Here is a 25,967-nt window from a genome sequence, read left to right as displayed (position 1 = left end):
CATGCACCACCATGCCCGGCTAATTTTTTCTATATATTTTTAGTTGTCCAGCCAATTTCTTTCTATTTTTTTAGTAGAGACGGGGTTTCGCTCTTGATCAGGCTGGTCTCGAACTCCTGAGCTCAAACGATCCGCCCACCTTGGCCTCCCAGAGTGCCAGGATTACAGGCGTGAGCCACCCCGCCTGGCCAGAAGACATTTTCTTTAATGGAAATGCAAGGATTTGTTGCTACTGATCTACATCACAAAGTCATTAACCTCAGAAGACAATAAGGAGGCATCAGGATATCGCCCTGCAGGAGTTTCTGAACGTTGTCCAACTGAAAGGAGGCTCACTGGATTCTAATTTTCATAAAGACCCATGTTTCCAGCATAAATAAGAGCTTTCTACAAAATTCCCTAATGGCTGAGTCTCTGACCTTGGTGGTGATTTTCTCAAAGTCTGACTGCACCTAGAGCCAATTTGCTTCTGCTTGGCCTCATGGGCCCCCCAGAGAAAGCTATAGGGGAGGATGGGTCTTTCCTGGCTTTGTTTAATTAACTGCCACTTAAAACACTTTTTCTCTACACAACTTACTGGACTTCCTACTACTTGTATACTATGATTTTGGGCACTCTGCCTGGCAAGAGTACCTACTTTGCAAAACCCAAAAATGAGGTAAGACAATTTATCTAAAACTGGAGTTCCTTTGCCTCTTGACAAAGCTCTGACAGTTTCTTAAAGCTAAACACTGGTCAGCATGATGCTAATTTAGTTTTCCATAATAAGTGTGGTATCGTGACCAGGAAGCACCAGTTCTGCTGTTTCTGTCCTAATTGTGACAGGAAGGGGCTCATTGCTCCTTTCAATTATCATTCCCTCTCACAACCCTGCTCCATGGCCTCCACCCAAAGAATGAGCCAAGTACCAGCTTCCCAAGAGATCTCCACAGCAAAATCTTCCCCAGGTTTGTAAAAGGTGAAAGGAAAAAAGGTGGAGACCTAAACTATATATGAACCTGTTAAGATGTGTGGGTACTTACTCATGGTAATGCTATCATTAAACACTTCCTTGAGCTGGGACCACTCTTCTGTTTCACTTCAATGAGCAAACTGGCATCCAAGGCAAAACAAGGACACATACACACAAGCCCTCTGTAAAAATAAGAACTCTGAGAAGACAGTCAACCACAGCCTTACCTGCATTTTTAAACACAGCTTTCAGAGATTTGGGGACTACATTATTACCAAATCTTGGCTTTGGGAGTAGATGATACAGGTCTTATGAACTCATTTCTACTGAGAATGAACTTACTTGCCCCATTTATCTCCACACAAAACTGTGAGGAAATGTCCATTCCTTTGGGGGCAGGGGGTATTTTTCTTGTAGGCAATATTTTGTCCACAGGCTGATTTCGGGCAAACATTTCTAATGTATTCCTCTAGCTCAGTTTGGCACGCTTTGGCAGACCACAACTTCCTGTCAGATCCAAGCCAATACCAAGCTGATGCCAAGTAAGACATACCCAGCTCAATGCCTGTTTGCTTCCCGGTCTTCAGACTCCTCGGCCCCAACAGGAAAGCTTCAGTCATTCACCTCCATCCAGTGGATGTTTGTGAATGTCCTGCTGTCCATTTTGTCAATGAACAGGCAGCCCTGCAAGTGGTCCATCTCGTGCTGGATGATGCGGGCTGCCCAGCCACTCGCCTGCCACACCACCTGCTCTCCTCTGGGGTCCAGCCCTATAAAGGAAGGTACAGCCTGGGTGAGTGGGGACAGCTCAACTGCATCATTCTCAACCTCCTTCCTCTTTTCCCTGCCCCCACCACGGCTCTGCCCATTTACAAGAGGCAACAGCAGAAAGTGAGTGTAGACAGCAGGTCCTCTCCTTCCTAGGAAAGTTTCCTCAACTCTGCCCATTACCAAGTATTCAACCTGGTTCCCGACCTGAATAATTAGGTTATTGGGCTTACTATGGGGCTGAGAGATGAGAAATTATCTTCTTAAGGTGCTTCCCTTCTGAACACTCCTCCCACTGTGAGGTGTTGCTATTGGCTTTCAATTCCTAACTAAGGTATTTCAGCTTGGGACACCACCCACTGACTTTCTGACCCTCTTGGACCATGTGGCTTGCTCTGGAGGAACAATCATCGCAACTCCAGCAGAGAATCACATTCTGTAAAGCATCCTGTGGTATGACAGACGGGGAATGCCTTATCCCCGTGGGTGGGCAAGGCCGGGTGCCACTTCTCCAACCCCATTGTGACAGATCTAATTGGGGCAGAAAAGTGTGTGTGTGTGTCTGAGATAGACTGAGTCAGAGGGGCAGAGAGGGAGCAAGAGAGCAGAAATAGAGGCCAGCGTGTGAGGTAACAGGAATTAGGGCACATTCCCAGCCCGCACTCCATACCCCCAGCTCCGCCCCCATCCGCGCAGGCTCTGCTCTCACAGGAGCCTCTGCCAGTCCTGAGTCCTGTCTACTCCCGGGTCCTGCTTTGCTCCCGCGGGAGGCTCTCTGATCAAGTCTGCACTTTCACTGGAGCTGGGCGGGAACTGTTTCGTCAACACCGAGGCCACCGCCTCCACAGGCGACAAGACACGCACGCGGTTACCCAGCCGCCCAGGCCCTCGCACCTGAGATCTGTACGGCCTGGAAGCGGGGCACCCAGGCCAGGAAGCCGGCGACGCTCTCGCAGCCCTCGGGGAAGGTGACCAGGCGGCTGTCCAGCACCCGCAGGCTGGGGTTCAGGAACACGCGCAGGGGGAAGGGCTCCATCTGACGCAGCTCGCGCAGGCGCGGGGCGCAGGCGCGGCAGAGCGCCTCGGGGAGCTCCAGGGCCAGCACCTGCAGCGGCACCCCGAGCTGCGGCGCGCTCAGCCCCACGCACTGCCGGCGCCGCATCACCTGCACCAGCCGCTGAACCAGCCGCTGCAGCTCGGGCCCCGCCAGCTGTGCCGGCTCCACCGGGGCCGCAACGGTGCGCAGCACTGGGTCCCCGACTTGGCACACCTGCATGTACGGCGGCCGCGGCGCCCCCCGCACCAGGCGCCTCACGTAGCGCCAGTAGGAGCGCCGGCGCGCCGGGCCCTCGAGGCCGTCCGGGGCGGCCGTGGAGCTGCAGGCCCGGACACCCCCGGCCCCCGCCCCCTCTTTCCACAGCAGGGCTGGCCCGGCGCTCCCACGTACCCGCAGCAGCAGCGCGCCCCACAGCCGGCCCATGGCGCGCGCGAGCGGAACCGGCCTGGCCCCGCCCCAACCGCGGGGGACGACGGGAAGCGCGGCCCGTGCCCTCCGGGAGCCGCCGGCGAGGGCAAGGGGCCGGGCAGTGACAGTCGAGCAGTTTTATTGTTTAGCTCCACCATGTACATGGGTCCCCCTCAGCCGCCCGTCATCTCCCACCACCACCTTCGCACCCTCTCGGAGCCTGCCCCGTGCACTGCTGGGCGCGGCGGCCCCCACCCCGCCGCTCTCCTTCCCCGCAGACCTGCCTGCCCGTCCCGCCGCCCGTGCACTGGGTGCTGCATAGGTCCCACTAAGTCCCCACAGCAGGCGGCTCCCCCTGCGGGGGCTCCGCTGATTCCACCTCCTGTTGCCCACTCTCGGGGCAGGCTGGGGGGACAGGTTCGAGGCTGGGCTCCTCGCCTGGAAGCTCCAGTGCTGGCGGGGTGAGCTCAGGCACTAGCTCCTTTTCATCTAGAGGGAAGACCGCTTCTTTCTTTGGCAGGATAAAGGCGAGCGGCTCCTGCACGACGCTCATGTTCACATGCCCAAGGTCTCCGTATTTGGAGAGCTGAGTGGGTGGAATGCCTGCACAGATGACAGGGAAAGCAAAAGGGGAAAAAAGTTAATAAAATTCAATATAGAGGTCACAGGAAAAAACACTTAGAAAGACGAACACAAACAATTACTATACTCAATACAGCAAAAACCGTGCTTGTGATATGGAACAGGAAGCTATATTGTAAAGCAAGACCAGGAAGGCAATCTGGAGCAGCACAGTGTAGGGGGGATGGAGCAAGAGCCAAGAGAACCTCAGTAAGCACCGGCTTCCCTGTGACAGACCCAAGGGAAAAGCTGGGGCCACGCTGAGGGCAGCCACTCTTGGCAGGTGTGGTCACTGACCCACTGCCTTTTAGGAAATTGTTTCCCGCACCCCCACTCCCATCACTAGGGACACAGGGAAGTGAAAGCAAATTGGAAAAAATATTTTAGAAACCCCTTCTCTGGATGTTTCATATAAATGGAATCATACAACATGTAGTTCTTTTGTGACTGGCTTCTTCCACTTAGCCAGATATAGCCACTTATTGTACGATTCCATTTATATGAAATGTCCAGAAAAGGCAAATGTATAGTAACTGAAAGTAGGCTGCCAGGGGCTAAGGATGCTCTAGAGAAATGACTACAATGGTCATGGGGCAGATCTTTTTGGAGTGATGGAAATGTTTTAAAATTGGATGGTGGTGATGGTTTACTAAAAACACTGACTTATACAAATGAGCAAATTATTTAGTATATGAATCAGATAACAATAAAGCAGGGTTTTTTTGTCTTTTTTGTTTTTGAGACAAGAGTATCGCTCTGTTGCCCAGGCTACAGTGCCGTGGCATTGCCCTAGCTCACAGCAACCTCAAACTCCTGGGCTCAAAGGATCCTCCTGCCTCAGCCTCCCAAGTAGCTGGGACTACAGACCCATGCCGCCACGCCCAGATAGGTAAAGCAGTTTTTTAAAAATCCTTTCTCCTTTTTCTTACCTAAAGTCTGTGCTATCTGAGCTGGTGGAAAAAGGACTTGGAGACAGCGATTTAAATAAGGAACAAGGTCTTCCAGAAAGACAGTGCAGAACTGGACAAAGAGCTCTTGCTCCCCACTGGTGAAGGCAGCCTCTTCAGCGCGATGGAAGGCCAGGATTATTTTGGTTACCTAAGAGACAAGGGCACCACCGTCAATATCTGGGGCAGTCTATCAGCAACAGCAGTGCATGAGACTAAGCAAAATCGTGCAGGCCTCAAGTTTTCATGAAGAAAGCAATTTCAAACAGTACATTATATTACTATCTTATTTAAACTCGGAATTGCAGTCAATCTCCACTTCACTGATGTATTTCTGACCCAGCTTGTATCATTACTGGTGTACTTTCCAGTTCCAGTGGAGGAGCATCATGAAATTCTACAGAAATACATAGTTCTTGACTCCCATGGGGGATCAACCAGAACTGTGTTGGATCCAGGAAAATGAAGCAAAACTATAAAAGGGTTCTACTGAGTAAGGCCTTTGAGGCTCTGGAAAGCTAGAACTACTAGAAATTTGTACAAGAAGAAAACAGCTATAAAAGAGAGGTTCCATAAACAAACAATAGAGCAGCCTAGCTGACATTACAGATGGCACAGTGACAGGGTTAAGAACAAAAGATTCAGGATTAAGAAAACAGACTTCGTGGGTTCAAGTCCCAGCTGTGTACTTGGTTTTGTGACTTCCAAGTGATTAGTTAAGCACTCACTCTGTGCCCTTTATGCCTCAGGTTCCTCATCTATGAAGCAGAGCCAGAAATAGGATCTAACTCACAGGGTTGTAAGGATCAAGTCTAACATGTATAAAGTATGATGAATGCTACCTAGCATGGAGTAAGCGCTCTATAAATGTTTGCTGATTACTATTATGTGAATTTCATTGACTAAAAAGCTTCAATGTCATGCTTTCTTGCTGTAACAGGAGGACACCAATAGAAAGATTTTATACAAGTCACAACTACCACCTGACTGACAGCAATTATAAGGTGCCATTAATTATAGGAAGCATCATCCCAATACCTAAGGATTTAAATGTGTAAAAACTGTGCACCATACTAGGATATTAGTTCTGTTGTTATTACTCGGGTCAGGCAGAATTCCAAGATGGCTCTCATGATTCCCACCCCCAGTATCCACTCCTGTGTTTAATCCTCTTTCCTTGAGTGTGGGCAGAATCTGAGACTTGCTTCTAACTAACAGAATATGGCAAACGTGAAGGATTTTGCAGATGTAATTAAAGTCCTAATCAGTTGACTGAATTAATCCAAGGGAGATTATCCTGGATGAGTCTGACTGAATCAGAGGAATCTTTTAAAAGAAAGTACTTAAGAGACTGGAGCAGGAGAAATGCTCTCCCGGGGCCTTGAGGAAGCAAACAGCCTTGTTGTGAACTGCCTATGGAGGGCATGGCCTCTAGGAGCTGAGGACCTCAGTTCTGCAACTGCAAGGAACCAAAACCTGCCAACCTGAATGGTTCTGAAAGGGAGCCCCAGGCTCTAGGTGAGACCAGCTCGGCCAGCACTTTGACTGCAGTACTGTAAGACCCTAGGCAGAGGACCCAGCTGTGCTGTGCCTGGAGTCCTGACCCACAGAAACTGGGAGATAATGCATGTATTGTTGTAAGCTGCTAAGTTTGTGGGAATTTGTTATGCAGCAATAGAAAACTAATACGTTACTGAATTGTTACTACAGGTGAGCCACTTCGTCAATCATTTTAGGTCCCACGAAGGGAGGACTAACCAGAGAAATCCCTAGAACCACACTAAATCTCTCCAAGTCAGCAGGCACCACTGTCATATGGACTGGCTTATTATAAAAGTCTGGCTGCCTGTTACCAAAGAAGGCCTAGGGTAGTAGAAAGTCCAGAGTGCACTCACCTTGGCAAGGGCATCTTCCAAGGTCCCAGTCACATCCTGCGCCAGGGCCACGGGGCAGCAGAGGCGCAGATCATTGAAGGCAACCAGAATATTGTTGAGGAAGCAGGCAAGGGGTGGGAAGTCTAAGAGCACCATTGGCGGCTGCAGCGTCCCTGGCTGGGTGGCTGGCACAGCAGCAGGCATGGTACTGCCGCCCAGGATGGCTGGAGCTGAGATGAGGGTGTAGGAGTTCATTTCATCCTGGAATTTCTCCACTGCTTCCTGAATTGCTTTCTGGAAAGTGCTGATGGCCACCCGCTGGAAAATGGGCGCTAACTGGCCCCGGAAATCAGCCCCGACCCGGCTGAAGGACAGCCCAAAGTACATGCACTGGCCCAGCAGAGAGTCCAGGCGGCTGCCTATCCCCCGGTAAAGGTCGGTCTCCAGAACCTGCAGGAACTGTGAGACTTTCTGTAGCACCCAGCCATGGAAGATGGCACTCTCATTCACGGTGTGCTCACCCACTGCAGGGGGCAGCAGTGGGTCCTCGTCTGAGAAGATGGCACGATACTGGGTGATGATATCGAAGAGGTGGACACGGCAGGCCTCGATGGTTTTTGTGATATGGAAATAGGGATCATCGTTAGGGATGGCAGTCAGGATGGAACGGAGCCAAGCATCTCGGGCCTGAAGAAACTTCACTCTCAGCTCTGCCTCGGTGAAGACATCCATGCGCCGCAGGTAGCCAATGACACGGAGGCAGGCGGGAAGCTGGACGTTGGTCCTCAGTTGCTGGATCAGCTGGCTCAGCATCAGCTGCATGGACTGGCGCACTTCGTTCACGATGCCCTGACAACACAAGGAGTGCGTCACACTGCACTGGGAAAGACACTCTGGAACCCATTCCTCTAGCCCTGAACATTACAGACCAACATTCCCATGGCTTTTCGGAAATACAAAGTAGATTTCCTAAAGCTGATGCTTTCAGGTTCACCAACAAAGATCTGCTTGGCTAACTCTTTTATTTATTTTTTAATTCTTTTTATTTATTTATTTTTTAAGAGACAGGGTCTCACTCTGTTGCCCAGATTGAACTGGAACCCCTGGGCTCAACTGATCCTCCCACTTCAGCCTCCCAAGTAGCTGGGACTATAGGCACTCACCACTGCACCAGGCCAGTTGGGTAGTTCTCTTGCTTAAAACCCTCCAATGACTTCCCACTGAGATCAATAAAACTCCAACTACTCACCATGGCCAACAGGCCCTGCCTGGTTCTCCAGCTTCAGCTGCTTCCTAATGCTCTCCCAGTGCTCACTACGATCCAGTCACACTGGCTGTCTTTGCATCCCTTAAACACTCCAACTTCTTCCCACCTCAGCCCTCTGCACTTGTTCTTCCCACTTTCTGGTTTGCTCTTTCCCCAGGTCCTTGTGTGGCTGAGTCTTTCTCATTATTTAGGTCTCAGCTTAAATGTTACCTCTCCAGAAAGGCCTTTCCTGATCCCTCTACCTAAAGAAACCTACCCTAGTCTCCCTCTACTGCATTCCCTCGTTTATTTTCTTCAGATACTCACCACTATCTGAAATGATCCTATTATTTATTTATTTGCCAATCATCAGACTTCCCACTAGCAAGTAAGCTTCATGAAAGCTAGGGCCTTGTCTGCTTTGTTCACACTGTATCCCGAGCACTTAGAACAGTACTTGGCACATGATTAATACATGTCTTTGAGATGAATGAATGAATGCTTTATGTTCAGACCTTCCTTGCTGGCAGAAATTGATATGAAACATGCAATAGTTTCTACCTGAAGGTTCAGTCCTGACCACAGAATAAATGCCCATAAGAACATCACTTTGAGTCCTCTCTGGGTAAGGTGGTTACCTGAATGACAGGGATGGAAGAGTATTTCCTTTCCAGTCGGCGTACATAAGCTGCAAGCTCCAGGGCCTCTTCATAATAGCTGTTCCGGACGCAAGTGTCCATTAGTTGAGGAATCTCCAGTATTTCCAGGATTTCTGTGTGCCGATTTAGTGTCAGGGTGTTCATCCGTCGGTTGGTGCTGATCTCCTCTGCTTCCGTCACAAAGTTCCTAGTAACAATCAGGAGAACGTTGGTCCCTCACTGCCCTGTGCCCAAACCTTAGCTACGGTTACCAAGCACACTATGAGCTGGGCACTGGGCTGGATGATCTGATTTAATCCTCACACCATATTTATGAGGCAAGTACTAAATACTTGAGGAAATTTTTAATCCCAGAGAGGTCAAGCTACTTGTCTAAAAACGCACAACTAATAAATCATCGATAGATCTGAATGCAGATCTGCCACTTTTTCTAGCTGTGGTACTTAGCATCTCTGAAACTGTTTCCTCATTGGTAAAATAGTAATAGGACCCACCTTATAAGGGGGTGAGAATTAAATGAGATGATGTATGTGAAGCACTTAACATAGAATCTGACAGAGTAAAGTGTCAGAGTAAAGAGTAAAAGAGACACAGAGTAAAATGTTCTTTTAATAAAAGCTATTAGCCTAGAAGCCCCAAGCTTACCCCACGTTCCCTCAGGTCTCAGTCTTCCATTCTATTGTTCATTCTTAGTTCCTGCCACAGTCGACTTTCTCTGTTTCTTCTCTATAATTGCAGAAACCTGCTTTATCAAGTCCCCTATCTGGGGCATGGAAGGATACAAAAGCTGTTGTCAAATATTCAAAGTCTCAAAAAAAAAAAAAATTTAAACTTTAATCAAGAAAGGCTGGAAGGGCCAAGGCAGGAGGATCTCTTGAGGTCAGGAGTTCGAGACCAGCCTGAGCGAGGCCCCGGCTCCACCAAAAATAGAAAAAATTAGCCAGGTGTGGTGGCACGGGTCTGTAATCCCAGCTACCCAGGAGGCTGAGGCAGGAGGATCGCTTGAGCCCAGGAGTTTCAGGTTGCAGTGAGCTATGATGACCCCACTGTGCTCTAGCTGGGGCAACAGAGTGAGACTCTGTCTCAAAAAAAAAAAAAAGGCTGGAAGGCATAACTAGAGATAATGGACTAAGGATCTAGGCAGGAAGAACAAGCAGACTTTTTGATAATCTTTGATGCCCCCAAACGGGATGATTTCCTTATTAGCTTCCCATTAAATAAAGTTTTGGAGTAGATGACCTCCAGATGAATGTGCACATATATTAAGCTGACATTCATAGAGTGTTAACTATGTCAGACCCGAGGATAAGTGCTTTGCATGGATCCTCTTTATTTAGTACTCACAACAGCCCTACGAGGGAGGGGTGTGCTCCTGGGTTCCAATTCCGACTTTGAAACTTGCTAGCTGCGTCCTTGGACAAGTCACTAACCCTTTCTGTGTCTGAACTTCCTCATGTACAAAATGGGAGTAACAGTACCTACCTCGAAAGGCTGTTGTGAGGTTTAAATGGATAAATAAAGCGCTCAGCAAAGAGCCTGGCAAACGACAACCGCTATATAAGTGATAGCTATTTCTATTATCGTAAATGTCAACTATTACAGTTAAAAGCCCCTTTAATGCCAGGCCCGCCGCACCTGCAGCTCTGCTGGAAACTGGGCAAGCGGTCGAGCAGGCGGCCGAGTGACGCCTCCACGTCGCCAAAGAGGCGGTGGATGCGCTCGGTGCACTCGGCGCCGCGGATGAAGGTCTTGTAGTTGGCGAAGGCCAAATCGCGCGTCTGCTGCAGCAGCTGCGCCCGCTCCTCCGCCAGGCGCTCGGGCTCGCGCCGCAGCCTCTCCAGCCCGGAGCCGCTCAACTCCCGGAGGTAGCGGCCCACATCGGGCCGCTCTCGCCACTGAGCCTCGGGGAAGCGGTCCCGGAACAGCGAAGCCAGGAGCCCTTCATCCTCCACTTCCCCGAGAGCCGCTACCGTGGCCGTCGCAGTGGCCGAGGCCGTGACTGGGGTTGGGACAGTAGCCGCCGCAGCCATCTTCCCAGCAGCAGCGTCACTTCCCCTCCGAACCGGCGAGGGCGCTGGCTTGGAACCTAGGACCGGAAGAAGCTGGGGCCCATTTCCGCTCTCTATGGTTTCTCATCCGGCCGGTTTTCTTTCTCTGGAGGTCCTCCAGGCTGTGCGGCGCTAGCGTGAGGAACGACGGCAATGGGGCTAGAAAGGCAGGCTTTGGGGTTGCCAGGGAATAGCTGGCGGCCGACTTCCGTTTCCGGTTTCCGAGGCACGAGGGTACGGTGCTCCAACCCAGCAGGAAAATGCGGCCTTTGACTGAAGAGGAAACCCGTGTAATGTTTGAGAAGATCGCGAAATAGTAGGAGCGCGCGGGGCGGAGGAGGGGATGTGTGGTGGGAGGGGTAGAGTGGGGTCGCGGTGTCGGGACGAGTCCATTCAGATGCGGCCCCCGGTCCTCCTTTTGCCCTCAGCATCGGGGAGAATCTTCAGCTGCTGGTCGACAGGCCGGACGGCACCTACTGTTTTAGGCTGCACAACGACCGGGTGTACTACGTGAGGTGAGGCGGGGCCGGGGAGGCAGCATGCACCCGGGTGGGCATATGGGTCCCACCAGCCTCCCTCATTTGCAACCTTCCTTCCCCTTAACCCTTTAGTGAGAAGATCCTGAAGCTGGCTGCCAATGTCTCCGGGGACAAGCTGCTGTCTCTGGGGACCTGCTTCGGAAAATTCACCAAGACCCACAAGTTTCGGTTGCACATCACAGCTCTGGATTACCTTGCACCCTATGCCAAGGTTTGTAGGGCGGTTTCCATTTTGCCACTGGAGATGAAGTCAAGGATGAGGGCCCCATCAGAACGCACGTTATTGGTTGGCTTTTCTTCCACGAAGCCCCTGACAGTGCTCGGGATAGTGTCAACACATGGAAATTTTCGGAGGTCTTGGGCCTGCTTGGGCATGGGATAGGAGTGCCGTGCAGCTGTGTAGTTGTAGTTATCATCAGCACAGTAGAAAAGCCTGTGCAGACCAGCTCAAGCAAAATGCAAATACGTGGCTGTGATGAGGAGGATACTGGGGTCCAGAAAAACAACTGTTAAACTGTCCATGGAAGAAGTTGCTTGTAGAGTTCAGGAAAGAGCTTCCTGGCAGATCTGTTTAGGAGATGAAAAGTTTGAAGGAAACATGCATCTCTCTCTCTTTTTCCTTAATATTCTTCCAAGAAATAAATCAAAAATCCAGCAGCTAGCTTATTTGCAGGGATATAACTATTATCATTTTTGTGTCTCTTGGATTTTAATTCTCCTTCTTATAGTATAAAGTGTGGATAAAGCCTGGAGCAGAGCAATCCTTCCTGTATGGGAACCATGTGTTGAAATCTGGTCTGGGTCGAATCACCGAAAATACTTCTCAGTACCAGGGAGTGGTGGTGTACTCCATGGCAGACATCCCTTTGGTGAGTAGAGATGTTAGCTATTACAAAAAGCAAGGACTTTTTGATTCAAGAAAGATATATTTTCAATCTGTGTGCTTGCGAGACTAAATTCTCAGCACCTTTTGAATTCCTCAAAGACAAGAAGTATAATTTTTTTTTAATCTTTGTTATGCCCTCGGCATGGGTATATTGAATGACTTGAGTGTCTCTTCTTTTGAATCCCAGGGTTTTGGGGTGGCAGCAAAATCTACACAAGACTGCAGGAAAGTAGACCCTATGGCAATTGTGGTCTTTCATCAAGCAGACATCGGGGAATACGTGCGGCACGAAGAAACATTGACTTAGAAAGAAATCACCGCAAGGAGTTTACAGCTGGGCTGTGTGGAAGGGCTGAGGTTTGTTTCCTGTGTTTGTGTAGACTCCACCAGCATGCTGAATTTTGTCAACACTGTGACGTCTTCAGGGACTTCTTAGTTTAATACTCTATCACTGACAAATGCAGGCTGGATTCTTATTATCAGAAATGGCTCCAAAATGGAGTTTCAGATCTTTGTGTTTGTGACTAGTATACTAGTTTTATATTTGAATCAGAGGGCTTCCTGTTCTGACTAACAGATTCTGAATCTTTGGAACTGAGGAGGATAGCAACTTATAATTGTTATCTGTGATAACACTTTGTTTTCCAAACTCATGATAAGAACACAATGGATTTTCTCTGTTATTTATTAATATCATGAAAGATACATATTGTCATATCAGACTAGTAGGCCATGTCTGGGATTTTACAAATGAAAATTTGTCTAAAATAGTAACAGCAATTCATTCAGCTATTTTTCTATACAGTAAGTGCTGTGTGGTGTGGTTCAAACCCCAGTTCTGCCACCTACCAGCTGTATGGCCTTGGATGAGTCATTCAGCTTTAATAAGCTTCATTTTTTCTTCTGTTTTAAAAAACACAGAACTAAAAATACAGCTTTAGCTATCTACCTAAGAATGGTTTTTGGAATTGGAAATCATGATTGTAAAGCATCTAGCACAGTGCCTGGGAAATGATAGGTGTCGAATAAATGGTAAGGATTATTTTTATATTGCGTATATTATGTATTTCTATTACAAAGTGTTGAGTCTTATGAATGTAATTTGATTATATGATCTTGTTTTTTATAAACTGTTTTCTCAGTCTTTTTCTGGGATGGGATGATCCCAGGCCGAAATGTTTTTTTCTTCACTTTGATTTCATAAAACATAATTTCTTTTATGCACCTTTACTTACCTGACTGGACTGGACTAAAAGCACTAATCAGAGACCCTGAAATAACGACCAGGGTGAAGGTGGCTCACACCTGTAATCCTAGCACTCTGGGAGGCTGAGGACAGAGGATTGCTTGAGCTCAGGAGTTGGAGACCAGCCTGAGCAAGAGCGAGACCCTGTCTCTACTAAAAAAAAAATAGAAAAATTAGCTGGGCATGGGGGAGCACACCTGTAGTCACAGCTACTCTGGAGGCTGAGACAGGAGGATTGCTTCAGCCTAGGAGTTTGAGGTTGCAGTGAGCTGTGATGATGCCACTACACTAGCCAGAGTGAAACTCTGTCTCCAAAAACAAGAGACCCTGAAATAAAAACTTAGCTTCTTTGCCCTTTCCTATGCTTCTCAAAACTATTTTAAAATAATAATTTTTTAAAATTAATAACATTTTATAGACAGAAATTTTAAAGACTACCTGGATTGTAAAACAAAACAATTTCCTTAATGAATATACTGTGTCTTTTTTGTTTTTGGAGACCGAGTCTCACTCTGTTGCCTGGACTAGAGTGCTGTGGCATCAGCCTAGCTCACAGCAACCTCAAACTCCTGGGCTCAAGCAATCCTACTGCCTCAGCCTCCCAAGTAGCTGGGACTTATAGGCATGTGCCACCATGCCCGGCTAATTTTTTCTATGTATTTTTAGCTGTCCAATTAATTTCTTTCTATTTTTGGTAGAGACGGGGTCTTGCTCTTGCTCAGGCTGGTTTCGAACTCCTGAGCTCAAATGATCCACCCGCCTCAGCCTCCCAGAGAGCTAGGATTACAAGCGTGAGCCACCACGCCCAGCCTTATACTGCTTATTTTTAATTCCAAAGGTGACATTTCTAAAAATAAAACATTTTCAACTGCAAAAAGGCACTCTACCAACTCCTGCTTTTATATACAAGCAAACTTGATTTTGGCCCATCTTTTTTTAACTCTTCTCCTTCTAAGGTTTTCTGTTAACCCCTAAGTAGACTCAGTGAAGGTTAAGGGACTGCACTATGATGAACAGTATTTTGATGGTAGCATTTAATACGTACTTTAGAAATAGCCAACCTCAGAACTTTTACATTGTTATTTTATTGCCACTTTGTAGATGAGTGCAACAGACGAAAATATTAACAAGAGAAATTGATTTTTTCCCATAACTTTACAAAGCTTCTGTCAGCTTTGGCTAGGTTTCTAAGAAGAAAAGAGCTGTCGTCATCCTAGCTTAGCACGTGAGCTTTGTATCTATAGTTGTTGGAACATTGAAGAGACGCTTCAAGAAATACAGCTGCAGGATCCCAGAAAGAATAATTACAAGGCTCTGGGCTGTTGACCACCAGTTCACATAGTTATAGTTTGATTGGAGAAGGAAAAAGTCGGCCATTTTCCTCATCCGGGCAAAGTTGTAGTATCGCCACATGTGAAAGATATTGTTCTGTACCGTTCGTGTACTCTGCTATGGGAGAGAAAATAAAGAGATTTTTCCCCTCTTCTGTCATCCACCCTCACCTGGATGCTCACCAGCACTAACCTAAGTTGTCTGGAAGTTGAGTAATTTGCTCATAAGATTTTAAGATATATAATACTATTACAGTTGATGAATGTTGGTTTTGCTGTATATGAAAAACGGTCTGGACTTTATTGTTTTTTTTTTAAACCCTCTGATTGGTGCTGGGATGGACTTTACTTTTTTTAAAACATTTTTTTATAATGAAAAACTTCAGTGCTCAAACTAGACAGTTCTTCCTAAAGATCTCTAGGTGTAGACATGTACTCAGCACATGATTTCTTCTACTCGTCTCTATATATGGCAGAAGACAAGGGCCTGCAGACTTTTAAGCTTTGCAGGCCATACTGTCTCTACTACTGAACTCTGCCATTGCTGCACAAAAGCAGCCATAGACAATATATAATTGTCAAATGAGCATGACTCTATTCCAATAAAACTTCCACTTACAAAAACAGGCGGTGAGCTTTTGTGCATTGTATAGACTATCAAAGTGAAAAGACATCCCACAGAATGGGAGAAAATATCTTAAAATTACATGTCTGACAAGGGACTTGTATCCAGAATATGTAAATACTTCTACAATACAACAATAAGGCAACCCAATTTTAAAATGGGCAAAGGATTTGAATAGACGTTTCTCCAAAGAAGATACACAGATGGCCAATAAGCACATGAACAGATCCCTCAATGTCATTAATCACTAGGGAAATGCAGCTCAAAACCACAAGATACTTACTTCACAACCACTAGGCTAGCTATAATAAAAAAGTCAATAACAAATGTTGGTGAGGATGTGGAGAAATTAGAATGCTTATACATTACTAGTGGGAATTTAAAATGGTTTAGCCACTGAGAACAGTGACAGGTCCTCACAAAGTTAAACAGTTACCATGTTACTCAGCAGTTCCAGGTATACAGAAATGAAAACATGTTAACACAGAAACTTGTACGCAAACGTTCATAGTAGCATTATGAGAGCCAAAAGGTGGAAACAACCCAAATATCCATCAGCCGATAAATGAATAAGTAAAATGTGTATCCATATGATAGAATATTTTTCAGCCATAAAAAGGAATAAAGTACATAAAGGAATTGTATACTTTTTTCTTAACTGATAAACAATTTATATACCATGTACCATTTTATTCTATTTTTTTTGTAGAGATGAGGGTCTTGCTGTGTTGCCCAGGCTCGTCTTAAACTCCTGGCCTCAAGTGACCCTCCCACCTCAAGTGACCCTCCCGCCTCAGCCTCCCGAAGTACTGGTATTACAGGCGTGAGCCACCATGCCTGGCCCATATACCATTTTGAAGTGTACAGTATAAAGTACTAATATATACAACAGTGTGCATGAACTTTGAAAACAGGCAGAGTGAAAGAAGCTAGACACAAAAGGCCATATATTGTATGATTCCATTTATATGAAATGTACAGAACAGGCAAATCTATAGAGACAGGAAGTAGAATAGTGATTGCCAGGCCTGGGGGGGTCATAGGGGAATGGTGACTAATAGGTACAGGGGTTTTGGGGGCTGTGATGAAGCTGTTCTGGAATTAGATGCTGGTGATGGTTGCACAACTTTGTGAATGTACTAAAAACCACTGAAGTGTCCACTTTAAAATGGTGTAAGATATGTATCAATTAAAAAAAAAAGGCAGTGGACCACATTTGGCCCATTGGCCCATGAGCCATAGTTTGCCAACCCTCGGAATAAAACAAGTGCGAAATATCAAGATCTCCAAGTCATAAAAATGTATTAAAAAATTCAAATCCCCTTGCCTGTTTGGTTTCTACCCAAATGAACCCTCACTCGAATGGAATTACTCCCAAAATTTTGATCTTCCCTCCACATTTAAAATCAGTTTTTACAGATGTTTCTCTCCCACACAACACACTCCGTTACCTCAATTGCATCCAGAGTGTCATTCAGTTGTTTTCTTTCATTCTGTTCGTGGTCCATCTCAGGCCCCTCATAGAAGACTCCAAAGTTGAGATACACTTGCACAGAACCAAAGCGATTTTGCTGATTTTTTAGACAAAGCTGATAATAACCTGTAAGAATGCCTACCTCATTAGCAAGTCTTTGGTCCCCCACCCTTTATTAAGATTCCTCTAGAGATACCTACTCTCCAGTTTTAGAATTGCTACTACATCAGCTTCTTTTTAGAAAGTACAAAGATCCCACTTTTTACATGGAAGACACTGATGTTATGTGAAACTTATTTTTATTACATATTAACTTAAAATGATTCTATTTTGCCAAATTTCAGTAACTTTAGTTCTTTCCATACTGGATAGAAAACGTTTTTTCCCCTCTTTTCCAACCTGTAATTCCCACATCTCCTATTAAGAAACTGCTGCTCAACGGGTTGAGTTGAAATGAAGAGCATGGCGTTTGCCTGCTCCTTGTCTACCTTTAGAGCTGGGGATACCACCTTGAACTTGAAACTAGGGAAAAAATTGATGCATTCACTGTGAAGGAAAGAAGCTGTCCTGCTGGAGTGATTGCCTGCAAGGTGTTCTGTACAGTGACTCATGGTTTGGGGGTGTCTACTGACTCGAGCTGGCTCTCAACGTGGGGTTGCCTCCCTTTGTGTGAGGGGGTAGGGGGAGGTGGAAGATTGGGTGGTGGTGGCATTAGAAAGGTGTGGCAGTTATTGAAAGTCCAAATGATTGAAAGGCACAGGATTGTCTGATGCCCCTGTTGAGAAAATCTGTCTTTTTTAGTATACCTGGCTAGTAAAGAGGGCAGATAAGACTGACTGGTGCTGTCCCAAGTGGGACAGGCTTGATTTTGCTGTAGAAATTTTCTAGCTGCTGAAGTGCTTTGTGGTGGATCTTTCACGTGGCCATGTATTTTCTCTTGTTCTGAATCTGCTTTTAGTAACTCGCTTAATTATTCTGATGACTGGAAAGAAATGCTTCCTTGTAATAAATTTATTAATTGGAATTCTGTATTATAAACGGGTCTCTGTTTTGGTCACTTTCCCAGAATCTGATCAGTTGGAAATGATGAGATAAAATTGATCTGCTGAACCCTAGAGTTATAATGGTCAGCTGGAGACCTGACCCCAAACTGCCAGGGGACTGACGCTTGACATCCTTAGACATCAGCAGTCTCCAGGAACACCGGTTTTTGGTGCTAAAGGCTGATTTTTTTTTTCCTACTGTTTCACCATATCTATGTTCTTCCTCAATATTTCCCAATTTCATAGAAACCTATGATTATTATAATAGCTGGGGTGATGAAAACAGACCTGTCTCTTGGGTAGGGAAGTTAATCTGGCCCCGAACATCCTGGGAGGTGCCTATGAGGAAACCCTGTGGGGTATGTGCGGTGGCAGCAACATGTCGGTCATGTGACATTCCCACTGTCCGCTGAACCTGCAAAGACACATCAAAGAGGGAACAAAGACCCTGCTACGTCACTAAGACGCCAGCTGAGTGGTAAGAGTGACACCCCATAGTCATCAGCATGGGATATCAATCTGGGTTGGTACCGCCTAACTCCCAGGATTTGGAATTGAGGATTCTTAGTTGTTACAGTGATGGTGTTGGCACGGCAAAGTTGAACATCTTCAATGTCAGTAGCAGTAGAACAGAACAAAGAATTGCTCGAAATGCTAACAGCACCACTGCAGATAAAGAAGTCATGTCTTGCTCAGACGCCACAGCTGGTGTGGACCGAATCAAATGTGTGATTCTGGCTGTAGAGTTCTTGAATGAACTTAGTTGGTTGTTGAGCTCCCTGGTGGCATCCCAGATTTGGGCATTTGCTGCCTGGCAGCTCAGACCTACAGCAGCAGGCACTCTGTTAACACTCGTTCCCAAGCTGGATCTTGATAAGCCCAGGCTACAGTGAGCTGACTAGAAGCTACTGTTCTAATATAAATTCAGAGATAAGAAAAAGCTCTGATAAGTTAATTTAAAATAAATTTTAAGTTATAGTTTAGTAGAGTAAAATCAACATAGTCTATTACTATGTAAACAAAAATTAGAAAGTTAACAGGTTTCTACGATAAAGAACAAAGGAAATGAACACGCCTTTAATATTGAGCTCACCATCCTTGAGCAGTGTAGTGTAAGACCACAGTATGGATAGAAGTACTTGACCTATGAACACGTGACCTTCCCCAAAAATAGGATTGTCTGCCTGAATAGAGAAAACTTGAGCTAGTGACTCTCCAATTTGCTGGAGTTACCATTAAAGGCAGGAGAGCAGATGTTGCTCCCCTACACCCATAAACTGAAGCAGCTTTCTCTGAAATCTCTGGATCAGTCTCCAAAGTACCATATTCATGTTGTCTTGTTATAATATTTAAAAAACGTAATTTCTCCCCTCTCATCCCCAAATCCAAGTAAATGTGACAATTACCTCTCCAGGGAGAGGCATCCTGTTTTCCATGGCTCTGAACACACTTCTATAGCCCCCGATTTGAGAAGCCAAACCATATGTTTTAGTTCCTGTTGGTGATTATTCATCTGTTTCCATCTAGCTATAGTTTCCATTAACACGTGGGGAATCACAACATAATACAGACAAACAGAACTTGTTTTGGTCTAAAACTTGACCCACTTTACAAAAGGAAAAAAACAAAAAAAAAGCCCCAAGTATGGCCAGAGGAGCCCACATACCTCATAACTGAAATAGAAGTATCCAGTCTGGTGGGCAAATTGCCAAAAGCATTCTGTGCCTCCTGGAAGGATCATGATGGCAAAGTCATGTCGATCAGCTCCGTGGAAGAGCAGCTGTTCCCCAGAGCCACTTAGGGGTTCTGTCTTCTGGCTCCTAGCAGAAGTCACTAGATTCAGAACCACCAGCCCAGCCGCAAAGAGCAAGGGGAACATGCTGTTTTCTGGAGACACCTCTGCAGGGGTACTGCTTGCAGCCCCAGTGGAACCAAGTAGTTCAGATAACCGCTGGGATAATCATTAACACCATGAGTCACATTTAGGCCAACTTCAGGGCCATGCATAGATATTCAATAATAGAACTGCCATGACACTCCCTTTGTGGCTCACAGGAAGAGGTTTTGCCTTCACCTCAAAAGCTCAGTGGCTTTCCAAACCTTTTCCATGCATGCTAGATAGAATCTACTACCTCAGAAGAGACATTTCCATCCATCCTTTGGGCTGTCATTTTTCAGTTCTTCTTGGGTAAGTTTATCTACAACCATGTGAATATACTTTAAAAAGTTGGCTGGGGAGATGTTTCTCTTATTCATGTCAAATTGCTAGGGCATACCTATTGCTCTTGTAAAACAAATCAGGCAACACCTGTTTCAGCAGACTTTCTGCCCAATGCTATAGCTCAGAGCAAAGCACAGCACTTGTGTGCACAAGTTGGAATGGATGAACAGCGACAAGACAGTGGTCAAACCCCTCAGCTGACAGTCCTCATTCTGCTACCTTCCCCCTGACACATCCATCTAAAGCTATCCAAACCCACTTAAAAACTATTATATTCAATAACAGTCTTTCTTCTTTTATTCATGACTTCTTCAGCACCCACAGGCAGGAAAAAAAAAAAACAAGCTATCCACAACCCACTCCAAGACTATTATATTGTTCAAACCCTCAATCTTCTTTTATTCATGACTTCAACACCCACTGACTTCATGGCAGGCGCTGAGCTGAGAATCTTACCTGCATCTTATTTTACTCTCACAACAGCCCCCTTCAGGAGGTGCTGCGAGCTCCCATCTCAGAGACAAGGACACTGACATTCAAGAGAGTCAAGGGACTGGCCCACGGTCCCACTAGCAACACCTAGCAGAGCTGGGGTCCTGAGGCGGGGGTTATGCTCTTAACCACCAGGACCATGTTTCTCAAGCTGGCAGTCTCCTGAGTTCTGACAATGCCTAAACATTTTCATCTTAGTCATCATCTTAAAAAACACAACAGCGTTAGCAACTTCTAGCCAAGAACTGCTTCAGAATTCATCACATTGGCTCCAAGTGTCACAAGCTAATAAAGCAGAAAACAGACTTTGTGAATGTGGTTCAGTTCTAGGAAAGCCAAATGACATCACAGCACCAGGGGCACAGTCGCTCTGGGGCAGTCTCGCCCAACGGGAAGTAGGAGAGGCTGGGAACAGCGCTCAACGCACTGTGGCACAGGCATCCCCCACTGAGTCCCACCGCTGCCACAATCCTAACACTACTCAAGTCATCAGCAGCAACTTGGATTCAGCAAAACAATCATCAGTTTGTGGTAAGTTTTATAGTTCTACAGAAACTGTGTAAGCATAGTTTAACGTTTGTACACATTTCAGTAACGCTGTAACAACACTGAGGTTCCATGAAAAAATATTAATGGACTTAGGCATTTCTCAAGTTTGAGAAACACCGATTGGGATATTTTGCTTCCCTAAATTCATCACCTTTCTATCCAGAGAACACCATCTAATGAAGTGAGTTGAGGGGAGAAAAGCTTCAGGATTCTAATCTGGTTTGGAGGGAGACCACACCTAGCTGCAACCAGAAGGTAGCTGGACCAAGAGGAGCTGAAGTTCTCAACTTCTTCCTGTGGTTTCATTTGGGGTTGGTTGATAGAAAAACAGTAGTACCAACCCCCCAAATGCATAGTTAACAGGTAATAAAGCTGTACAATGTTTTCAACTTATAACTAAAAGATGAATTTTAAAACTTTAGTATTTTTTTAAACGTTGCCTTTTACTCAAGTGGAAAAGGGGGAATTCTTTTGTCTCCAGAAAAAACTATGTTATACGAGGTAAGGGACAAATGAAGAAGAAACTTCGACATCATCTGTTTGACACAGCTTCCAAGGATCACAGCATCCAATACAGTTTGACACCAGCTTCTTGATCAAATCGTTCAGCAAAGTTTGTTCAACCTTTGGCTACCTGCATCTGTGAATACGTGTTGTGCTGCAATTAAACAGCTACTTAAATTTGAGAGAAGCAAGACTTTAATGAAGAATGCTACAAGTATGGACAATGATTAGTTCTCATATTTTAAAAAAAGATTACAGAAAACACCTTACTGAAATTTTTTGCTAAAAAGACAGTCTTTAAGGATGTCCAAGAGAGACAGCAAGCACAACACAGTACAAAAGGAGAAGGGAATGTCGAATTGCAGTGCAAGACACTAACACAGCACAATTACGGAATTGGGTGGAAGCAACCATTTCATAAAGAATGAAATTAGGCATTTATATTCAATCGGGATTTTTTTTTTTTAAGCTTCAAAAGACCAGCATAAGGAAGGGAATTGGGAAAAGAGGCAGGGGGCGGGAAGGGGAGGCTAAGCTTATCTACAATCACCATTTTACCAAAAAACACACCGGTTCAACCACATGAGAAGTGGAGGATAAACCTGCCTACATAGCCCAGCAGATATTAAGAGCAAACGCCAAGGCAGTCAGGTCTAGGGTTGTCTTAACTGGCTAAACCGTTTTTAAAGGGAATCTTATCAGTCCACAACGACTGGTCTCTCATCCATCAACCCGGGCTCCCAACAGACAAAGTTCCTTTGCATTTGCATCACAAGGCCAAAACTTCATGTGAACAAGTTCACTCCAAATAATGCTCATGTTGCTGGTTTTAACAGGTCATGGAGTCATAAGTGGCTCCTAATAGACTCCACCATTTTCTAGGAGAAGGTTCTACAGATTACCAGGGATTTAAATTTAAGCAAACCACTAAGGAAGGGAAACACTAATGGTATTCTGGCACTGTACAAGCTGTGTGCCTGTCATCTCTGCCAAGGACATGGGTGGACTTGGCTTTGCTTCTTAGCTCCATGATCTCCGACAATGATGAAGTGGAACTGGGACCTCCCCCATGTGGAAGGAGGTTGCCCAAAATTCTCATCCCAGCCCAGCTTCTGAAAGAAACAGCAGACTATCAGGGGCTATTATTAGGAACCATGCTCCTGTGAATTCTGTGGAAATGAAAGCCTGTTTCAGTTTATGCCAAGTCTTTTCATGGTCCGCCAGCGATCCTTAATCATCACAGCTGTTCGGTTAACAAACGGGTAATTTTTAGAAATGGCAACCCAGTTTCCTTCCCCGTATTTTTGCACTCCATCCTTGACCCACTCGCTTTCTTCTACAGTCCACTTCTGCAAAAGAAAACCAAAAGTTTTATCACAACCTTTCTCTCTACTTATGTACCTTCTCTCCAATACAGTGAAGAGGCAAACTCAAGGATCCTAGGAGAATTGGCCGAACCCCAAAGCAGGGTTTATGTTTTTAAAATATGGCATAATGAACACTGTGGATCTGGACATTTGATGATTCTCAATGTCCTGCCATTTCATCCTCAACTAAGAATCACTTCTGCATTCCAGACTTCAAATGTGTGTATGTTGTTCCCTATCTGGAAAGTATGTTAGGCTTCTGTCCTCCTGGGTTTTTCTTCCAGAAAATAACTATCAATTTAACTTAGTTTGAACTACCTGAAAATCTCAAAAAAGATTTTTACTGGGTACATGGGTAGTCTACGCTTATGAGCTGGGGTGCTTATTTTACCTCTGCTCTATCCACATAACCAGTATCAGGAAAGAGAATTTTAAATTACCTGCTTTTTTGTTACAGTGGTTGCATGATCTTCATCTGGTGCTGCTGGAAAACATTAAAAGTAGACTTATTTCAGAGATCACCTTTCTCTGTATAAACCACGAGAAAAACATATAGAATGTCCCCAAAGGGAAAACTTGATTCAAATTTCACAAACATTGAGAAGAGAATGGACATCACTAAAGGATAATAAATGTTTGTCTTTTGTTTACAAATACCAGTCATTCAGCCCATGAGAATCTGTACAATGCAAGTACTTCATAATCGGCAGTCAATAAATGCTGGTTAATGATGGATTTTAGGCTTTTTAGTAAAACCAACTTTTTTTTTCTTGCGGCAGAGTTTCACTCTGTTGCCTGAGCTGGTGTCATAACTCACTGCAACCTCAAACTCCTGGGCTCAAGCGATCCTCCTGCCTCAGCCTCTTGCGTAACTAAGACTACAGGCAGCACTACCACACCTGGCTAATTTTTTATTTTTACCTTTTTTTTTTTTTTTTTAGAGATGGGGTCTTGCTATATTGCCCAGGCCGGTTTCGAACTCCTGGCAGCAAGTGATCCTCCTGTCTTGGGTTTCTAAAGTGCTAGGATTACAGGTATGAACTACAGCACTTAGCCATTACTTATTTTTAAATTATGAAGTATTTCATACTACAGCTGGAAGATTTCTAAAGCTAATACAACTGGACTGCATTGGAAGTGGATACTTTCTAGAACTTTTATATCATGTTGTTTTAAAATGTTTAACGTCATTTTTATTGTTTTTCTGTTACTTCCTCCATTTTCCACGTGATCTTGATCTTGCCAACTATAATTTAGCCAATGAAGGTAATTTTCAAGGACAAAACCTTTGAGATTGGCAAAGGATTACTATTGCCATGGTACAAAAAGTCTTTAGAGTCTCCCCAAATTAAGGTTTGGCAAATAGTTATTTCCATTAGAATATAAAATATGTGGTAGGAGAGATTCTAATGCAAATGCTGTGAAGTTATTAATTATGGAAAAGTTTCTTATCTTAGAAAAAAATATTTATATATAGAAACTGGTAAGAGATTTTTTTACTCAAACAGGAAATGCAGAGAATGAACTGTACTATCATATCTAATTAAAGGGTTTTAGGAATAATAATTAAATAGCATAGGAGTTATTAAAACAAAATCAGGAATTTTCCTTAAAATAAAAGTCTTGCTTTTACGGTCTCCATTGTTTAATGGGAAAGGACATAAAACTGACTCCTCATAAATCAAAATGAGATCAGGAACTTATTAAACTTTTTCTAGCCTGGAGACAAGCAGATTCTGGAATGTTAATATGACAGTAACATACATCTATACTTCAGCAAGCATCAAAAAAAGGCCAAGGAAGATGCTGCTTACCCTGAACTGGAAACAGTTCTTCCTCTTCCATCCAAGTCTCTTTTTCTTCAACCCCATTAGAGCTGTTCCACTTGCCTTTGGGTGTTCTGAGGGGAGATCAATGAGAGGACACGTGTCAAACAGTCTCACTGGATCGTCCCATACTCTGTCCTTGGCTCACCTGCAGCCCTGTTCTGCTGTGACCACACTTGAGGTCCACCTACACACAACTCCCACACCCACTGTCCTTTCTCCTGGGCTGGCTAGGCATCTCCACATAACATCCCTCAAATTCAGCCCTGAGCACATCACTATCCCCCTCCACAACCTGTTCATTTTCCTGTTTTTTTTTTTCTTATTTGCTTTTGAGTTTTTAAAAGTCTCAGTATTCTTCTAACATAGAATCTGCAAACGCCACCCTCTCTTCCTCAGACATGGCCTATTCCTGTCTGGACAGATCTCCTTTCCCTCCCTGTTCCCCTCATTTAAGCCTGTGGTACCTTTTGCCAGTATTATCCCAGCCTCTTAACTGGAGTCTGCCACTAGCCTCTTGCCCTTCCAAAGCCACGGGGACAATCATCCTAAAATAACCGCATCCCTCCCTATTCCTCGATGGCTTCTCACTGCCTCAACAATCCAGCCTGGCCCCAGTCAGTGTCCTACCCACTGCTCCCCACCACACCCACACAAACAGCAGAGCCATGCCGTTCCACTCCTTCCTCCTAGAAGCTCTGCACTTTCCTGCCTCTCCATATCCTGTTCCTTCGGCTTGTAAGTTCCTTCCCGGCCAAATGAAATTCCAGCCACCTTTCCAGGCCATCATTCCTAGTGAATCCTCCTGGAACTACCGACCACAACACACATAGCCCCACTCTGCTGCCAGAGCGGGGTGTTTCCACTGTATCAACAGCCATTTCACAACGTACCCTGAACCAGGAGACCTTGAAGGCGGGAGCTACATCTTCCTTTGTCTATCCAAACACCTAGCACAGTAACACACATCCTAATGTAAACTGGGGACATATCAGCTCAACTAATACTAGGACTATCCAAGAGTCACAAAGCAATTACACCATCAAAGATTAGAGTAATACTCTCTAGGAGGCCGAGGCGGGCGGATTGTTTGAGCTCAGAAGTTCGAAACCAGCCTGAGCAAGAGCGAGACTCCGTCTCTACTAAAAATAGAAAGAAATTAACTGGACAGCTAAAAATATATAGAAAAAAAAAATTAGCCTGGCATGGTGGCGCATGCCTGTAGTCCCAGCTACTCGGGAGGCTGAGGCAGAAGGATCGCTTGAGCCCAGGAGTTTGAGGTTG

The 25,967-nt window shown here is 45.3% G+C and overlaps 5 protein-coding genes across 7 annotated transcripts in view; 1 reads left to right on the top strand and 4 right to left on the bottom strand.

The window, feature by feature from the left end:
* Positions 1–1,213: 1,213 nt before the first annotated feature.
* PDF (peptide deformylase (mitochondrial)) lies at positions 1,214–3,200 on the bottom strand. The gene is made up of 2 exons (XM_012660581.1): positions 2,615–3,200; positions 1,214–1,722 (listed from the first exon to the last, which is right to left on the bottom strand). Exons 1-2 carry the CDS (start codon positions 3,198–3,200, stop codon positions 1,565–1,567), a joined length of 744 nt encoding a protein of 247 aa, XP_012516035.1. The 3' UTR covers positions 1,214–1,564.
* Positions 3,201–3,321: 121 nt separating this feature from the next.
* COG8 (component of oligomeric golgi complex 8) lies at positions 3,322–10,678 on the bottom strand. The gene is made up of 5 exons (XM_012660572.1): positions 10,168–10,678; positions 8,512–8,719; positions 6,649–7,476; positions 4,736–4,904; positions 3,322–3,788 (listed from the first exon to the last, which is right to left on the bottom strand). Exons 1-5 carry the CDS (start codon positions 10,560–10,562, stop codon positions 3,514–3,516), a joined length of 1,875 nt encoding a protein of 624 aa, XP_012516026.1. The 5' UTR covers positions 10,563–10,678; the 3' UTR covers positions 3,322–3,513.
* Positions 10,644–12,554, top strand: NIP7 (NIP7, nucleolar pre-rRNA processing protein). The gene is made up of 5 exons (XM_012660573.1): positions 10,644–10,896; positions 11,009–11,095; positions 11,192–11,330; positions 11,848–11,988; positions 12,193–12,554. Exons 1-5 carry the CDS (start codon positions 10,841–10,843, stop codon positions 12,310–12,312), a joined length of 543 nt encoding a protein of 180 aa, XP_012516027.1. The 5' UTR covers positions 10,644–10,840; the 3' UTR covers positions 12,313–12,554.
* Positions 12,555–14,078: 1,524 nt separating this feature from the next.
* On the bottom strand, positions 14,079–20,264 carry TMED6 (transmembrane emp24 protein transport domain containing 6). 2 transcript variants are annotated; one of them, XM_012660570.1, is made up of 4 exons: positions 19,391–20,264; positions 18,013–18,139; positions 16,659–16,753; positions 14,079–14,700 (listed from the first exon to the last, which is right to left on the bottom strand). In XM_012660570.1, the coding sequence occupies exons 1-4, from the start codon at positions 19,601–19,603 to the stop codon at positions 14,470–14,472; spliced, it is 666 nt and encodes a 221-aa protein (XP_012516024.1). In that variant the 5' UTR covers positions 19,604–20,264; the 3' UTR covers positions 14,079–14,469. The 2 variants fall into 2 exon arrangements, with proteins under 2 accessions (XP_012516024.1, XP_012516023.1); XM_012660569.1 differs by having other exon boundaries at positions 14,326–14,700; positions 16,659–16,807.
* A 1,403-nt stretch (positions 20,265–21,667) lies between these two features.
* Positions 21,668–25,967, bottom strand: part of TERF2 (telomeric repeat binding factor 2) — a 24,940-nt gene continuing 20,640 nt past the window's right edge. Inside the window, exons 8-10 of one of the 2 annotated variants that reach the window (XM_012660567.1) lie at positions 24,672–24,757; positions 23,298–23,341; positions 21,668–22,839 (exon numbers count right to left, since the gene is read on the bottom strand). In XM_012660567.1, the coding sequence (XP_012516021.1) occupies positions 22,681–22,839; positions 23,298–23,341; positions 24,672–24,757 (289 nt within the window). In that variant the 3' untranslated portion in view covers positions 21,668–22,680. The remainder of the gene's footprint in view (positions 22,840–23,297; positions 23,342–24,671; positions 24,758–25,967) is intronic. The other variant, XM_012660568.1, reaches the window with a different exon arrangement.

This window comes from Propithecus coquereli, unplaced genomic scaffold, assembly GCF_000956105.1.
Source record: "Propithecus coquereli isolate 6110/MARCELLA unplaced genomic scaffold, Pcoq_1.0 Scaffold67, whole genome shotgun sequence".
NCBI lineage: Eukaryota > Metazoa > Chordata > Mammalia > Primates > Indriidae > Propithecus > Propithecus coquereli.
This window is presented reverse-complemented; position numbering and strand designations above follow the sequence as displayed.